The sequence below is a fragment of the Malus sylvestris genome, chromosome 16, assembly GCF_916048215.2.
Source record: "Malus sylvestris chromosome 16, drMalSylv7.2, whole genome shotgun sequence".
Taxonomy (NCBI): Eukaryota; Viridiplantae; Streptophyta; class Magnoliopsida; order Rosales; family Rosaceae; genus Malus; species Malus sylvestris.
The window spans coordinates 3,588,528-3,593,925 of record NC_062275.1 but is presented as its reverse complement, the minus strand read 5'-3'; the positions used below and the strand labels follow the sequence as shown (position 1 = coordinate 3,593,925).

Genomic DNA, 5,398 nt, shown 5'->3' with positions numbered 1-5,398 from the left:
AATGGGCGAAGGAGTGGGTTAAGTCTCACAATGCGCTAGCAATAATGTGATTCAAGTTCACTTTTGAAGAGAATCGAACTTAAATCTGTTACTTACAAATGAAGAATAATTCTCCTAAATCATAGCACTAAGTGGCTTTTCAACCGCATCAACTTTGAGGTATAGCATTCTCAATTATTATTTTTTAGGTTTGAATGATATTTAATTTCTTTACGTTCTTCCCATTCATACCAATCTTCTTAGCAAAAAATAAAAACAAAAACAATTACTTGCTTCAGAAATTTGCACCCACCCCACCCAATCTGTAAATTCACTTTATGGACCCGAAAAAGGAGAAATCTACATAATCTTGATATGTTTATTTACTTGAAATTGAAGAAGTTATGAATCGATAGGAGATAAGATGAAAATGAGCTATGTGAAATAAACGAAGACTCGTTGAGAATGATTCTGACCTAGTTCATGGTCTGTTAGAAGCAGAAGGCGCTCCGGTGGGATCCTCATAGACAAAAAAACAATCGCACTTAGTTTGATAATGATCGCGTGACATTGCTTATTTGGCCTAAACCAATAAATTCCCTAGATATAATGCAAAATGGATTTTGTTATATAGTTTATAAGAAATCTTTCTATACCAACAATACGAACCAAAGTGTAAAAAAGGAAAATGAGTCATCAACCCCCAATGAATAGAGAATCCTTGATAGTTCTATATCAATGGGCGAAGGAGTGGGTTAAGTCTCACAATGCGCTAGCAATAATGTGGTTCAAGTTCACTTTTGACGAGAATCGAACTTAAATCTGTTACTTACAAATGAAGAATAATTCTCCTAAATCATAGCACTAAGTGGCTTTTCAACCGCATCAACTTTGAGGTATAGCATTCTCAATTATTATTTTTTAGGTTTGAATGATATTTAATTTCTTTATGTTCTTCCCATTCATACCAATCTTCTTAGCAAAAAATAAAAACAAAAACAATTACTTGCTTCAGAAATTTGCACCCACCCCACCCAATCTGTAAATTCACTTTATGGACCCGAAAAAGGAGAAATCCACATAATCTTTTTTTGATCCAAAGAAGTCTGAGTCACTTCAAACCGTACGATCAGTCCACCATAAAGCAACACCTGTACTAATTCGTACCCGGCCCCCACAAGTTACCCTGATTCCGCAGCAGGAAAATTTTGCTACTCCCACCCTCCAGGGGCAGCTCTGGTATTTCACAGCCCACATCCAGGGGTAATTTCGCCAAATGAACAATTAATTCAACCGTCGAGTCGTCCGTGGGCACGAGGGATTCGTCGGTCATCAGATCGGCATAGAAACTTATAAAATAAAATTTAATTAAAACGGGCCAATAGGAGGGCGACAAATGCCATGTAATCAACTAAGTTCAATTTTCGAGAAATTTTTAGTTGTGATGGAAACACAAGTAATACATCACGTGTTTTAATATAAATTGTGAAATTTTTTATTTTTTAAATTATTAACTTTTTAACACATATATACCACAACTTATATAATGACACGTGGTGTACTACCGTGTATTGGTCTCACTAAAAAATCTTTCCATCTCCTCGTCTCCACATCGAGGACCAATCCCATCGCACGGCCCATGACTCCCCGGGAGTCTACCGATCCAACGACCCACATTACGTGTTCTAGAGTCTTCGAACCAGATAAACAGAAGTAAGAGAGAGAAAGAGAGAGGGGAGAGAGAGAGCGGGGGGTGGTCAGATTCTAACCAGGGTTAGTTTGCTTAACCCGGATCTACGCGCTGAGTTAAAGATGGTGCCGAGGGGGGAAAGAGACCGCTGTGAGAAGAGAGAGAAAGCGAAGAATAGTTACAGATTCAGAGAGCAAGACGAAAGAAGAAGGACGGCGACGCAGGAAAACTCGCGAGGGTTTTTGTGAGTCGACTCGGACGATTCTCTCCCCTTCCGCCCCCAAGCCTTTCGCCTCTCGCGCCGTCCGTTAAGCCTCCGTGATTCTCAGTCAAATTTCAAGGAGGCGCGCGCGCTAAGGATTTCGTCTCGTTGTTTTGACGGCCGTGCTCGCTTCGGTTGATGGCTCTTCCAGATCTTGTATTCTGGTGAGTCGCCGCCTCTGATTACGCTATTTTGTAGCTCAGCAATGGTCAGATTTTGTTCTTCATTGTCGTTTCCGAATTCATTGTTATTTTATCATCGTTGAAATTATGCTCGCGGATCGAATCGCATGCAATTTAGGGTTCAGTAATTTAGATTCGGGGAGCCGAAAATGGAAATTTATGGGATTTAGGTTCAGCGACTAGAATTTAAAGTGTGTTCCGTTTCGAATTTAATCGAAATTTCTAAGAATATTTGGGTCTTGAGAAACTGTAGAGTGTATTTATTTACAGGTTATGGATGCTTTGTTTTTATGTTAATTTATGTGAAGTTCAATCAATTAAGCGAACTGCTTTCTGTATTTGATCCACTCTGTGTTCTAAGATCTACGTATCCATGGAAAAATAATGAATTAATGTCCGACTGTTACGTTTCGATGCAGATTCTTTACTTTTTTTAGGAGGACGACATTGAATTTTCACTGAATGTAGCATTGAGCTCCAGTGTAGATTCTTCGGCCTCCTGTTCGTTCCTCAAGGTCTTTTTGCTCACGGAATCTTGGTGGGTTCTGGAAGTCCTTATCTTATGATCGTCTTGGAATCGAGTTTTCTATTCATTCTGTCATCAGCCGCTTTGGAGCTCGGCAACGTTTTGGCTCTCTTCTACCGCCGCCTCTCTTGCCGGCCTCCTAAACTGTCACTTCCGTCTGCGTAATGTCTCGTAAGCTGGACAGCCCTGTACAGACCCAGATGCCAGCGGCACTATTTAGCAATCCGCTCAGTGGGGAGTACCATGGAAGCAAGAGAACGGAAGGGAAGCAGCACACTGGTAGGAGGCGAGTTTTTGTGCAAACTGAAAGTGGATGTGTCTTGGGGATGGATTTGGATCGCAGCGATAGTGTCCATACTGTGAAGAGAAGATTGCAGATTGCTCTCAATGTTCCAACTGATGAAAGCTCGTTGACTTTTGGGGATGTGGTGTTGAAGAATGATCTGAGTGCGGTTAGGAATGATTCCCCTCTTCTTCTCACCAGGAACCTTATGCATAGAAGTTCATCAACTCCATGTCTCTCACCTACTGGAAGGGATCTGCAGCAGAGAGATCGGAGTGGTCCTATAGAGACATTAGGGAACTCAGATCGGTTTGCTAGGACAAAACAAGTGGTCAAGGATATGGTGAAGGCCATCAAGATGGGGGTTGATCCAATTCCTGTTCATAGTGGGCTTGGAGGTGCATACTATTTCAGGAACAGCAGAGGTGAGTGTGTTTCGATAGTGAAGCCAACTGATGAAGAACCTTTTGCGCCTAACAACCCAAAAGGTTTTGTCGGTAAAGCTCTTGGGCAACCAGGTTTGAAGCGCTCGGTGCGAGTTGGGGAGACTGGATTCAGAGAAGTCGCAGCTTTCCTGCTTGACAAAGATCACTTTGCCAATGTGCCTCCCACTGCCTTGGTCAAGATCACTCACTCTATCTTTAACATAAACGATGGGGTGAACGGGAATAAGACTCCTCAGAAGAAGCTGGTTAGCAAGATTGCATCTTGCCAGCAATTCATCCAACATGACTTTGATGCGAGTGATCATGGGACATCCAGCTTCCCCGTAACTTCTGTGCATCGTATAGGGATATTAGACATTAGGATTTTTAACACAGACAGGCATGCAGGGAACCTTTTAGTTAGGAAACTGGATGGTGTCGGGATGTTTGGTCAAGTGGAGCTCATTCCAATTGACCATGGCCTTTGTTTGCCAGAAACTTTGGAGGACCCCTACTTTGAGTGGATTCATTGGCCTCAGGCTTCCATTCCATTCACAGATGACGAGCTTGAGTACATAGAAAAACTTGATCCACTTGAGGATTGTGAGATGTTGCGCAGGGAGCTTCCCATGATGCGAGAGGCTTGTCTCAGGGTTTTGGTTCTTTGCACCATTTTCCTGAAGGAGTCTGCTGCATATGGTCTCTGTCTTGCTGAAATAGGTGAGATGATGACTAGGGAATTTCGCAGTGGCGAGGAGGAACCTAGTGAACTTGAGATAATTTGTATGGAGGCGAGGAGGATGTTGGCAGAGAGGGAGGAGGTGCTGTCTCCCAAGGCTGATTCGGGAGATCAGGAGTTCCTGTTTGACATAGACTGTGAGGACGCGGAGGAAGACTACACCTCCAAATTTGCAGCAGATGATTATCTGAACAGGTCATCATCCTTTCCATTTGCAAATGGGAGTGGGCATGGCCGCTCGCTTCTCTCTAAACTTGAAGAAAGCATCGAGGAGGAAGAGGACAGTGAAGTGGAAGAACAAGAGGCATTGGCATATATGCCAACTCCAGAAAAGGTCCCAAGCGTTTCAAAACTTTCTATGTCGCTGAAGAATACAGTTTTGGGAGAGAAGAGCCACCTGAAGTATAAGGGTTCCAAACCAGAAAATGGGTACATGGCGAATACATCATTGGGGCACAGGAGTGCAAACGAGCAGCTTCCTGCAAGCATGAGCTTTGTGAAGCTGGCTGACATGAGCGAGGATGAGTGGACCTTGTTTCTGGAGAAGTTTCAAGATCTGCTGTACCCGGCATTTGCCAAACGCAAATCTGTTACCCTAGGTCAGAGGCAGAGACAGAGGCTCGGCACTTCGTGCCAGTTTTGAGACTGAGGCAGCAACGCTCGCTGCGTGGTGTGTTAGACGTGACTGAAGACCTATAAGATTAGTAGGGTTTGTGGTGGGAGTGCGAGGATTTGTTCCCTTCGTTAAGATTAGATTTGGGTTTACGGGTTTTCCCATATCGGAAGGCGTTTGTAGTGACGAGTGAGTGTAGGAGGAAACCTGCCGCCGTAAATATTCTTGGCAATCAGCTGAGCGAGAGGAGCTGAGAGTAGAATTGGTTGTGTTTCTTTGTCTTTTGGCTTTTGATTTTTTGATTTTGTTTTCTTTAACTCCTTGATGACGTTGTTGGATAAATAATTTGTAGAATGAAATCAAGAAAAAGAGGGATCATGTAAATTGTGGCTTTGTTTCAAGCTACGTGTATTTTCATTTGCCTTTTATGTATGTAGAAAGGTTTCCTTTTTATATGATTTCGGTCTGATAAAAGCATCTGAATTCTGAACGACCTTTTGTTTTGTTTTTCAATTTTCATCGAGGAACTCCTCTCATAAATTCCAACTTGTATACAAAAAATGCTGGAAAATTGGTTTAACTCACGTCTACATGATACATGATGTGGTATACAAAAGTCAAGCTGCCGCTGCCGCTGCCACCGCCACCCACAGATGGATAGATTAAATATTGGTGTGCATTATTTGTCTGAATTTAAGG

At 42.7% G+C, this 5,398-nt stretch overlaps 1 protein-coding gene across 1 annotated transcript; it reads left to right on the top strand.

The window, feature by feature from the left end:
- The first annotated feature begins 1,759 nt into the window (after window positions 1-1,759).
- On the top strand, window positions 1,760-5,100 carry LOC126607790 (phosphatidylinositol 4-kinase gamma 7-like). The gene is made up of 2 exons (XM_050275513.1): window positions 1,760-2,095; window positions 2,533-5,100. Exon 2 carries the CDS (start codon window positions 2,804-2,806, stop codon window positions 4,727-4,729), a length of 1,926 nt encoding a protein of 641 aa, XP_050131470.1. The 5' UTR covers window positions 1,760-2,095; window positions 2,533-2,803; the 3' UTR covers window positions 4,730-5,100.
- The last annotated feature ends 298 nt before the right edge of the window (window positions 5,101-5,398 follow it).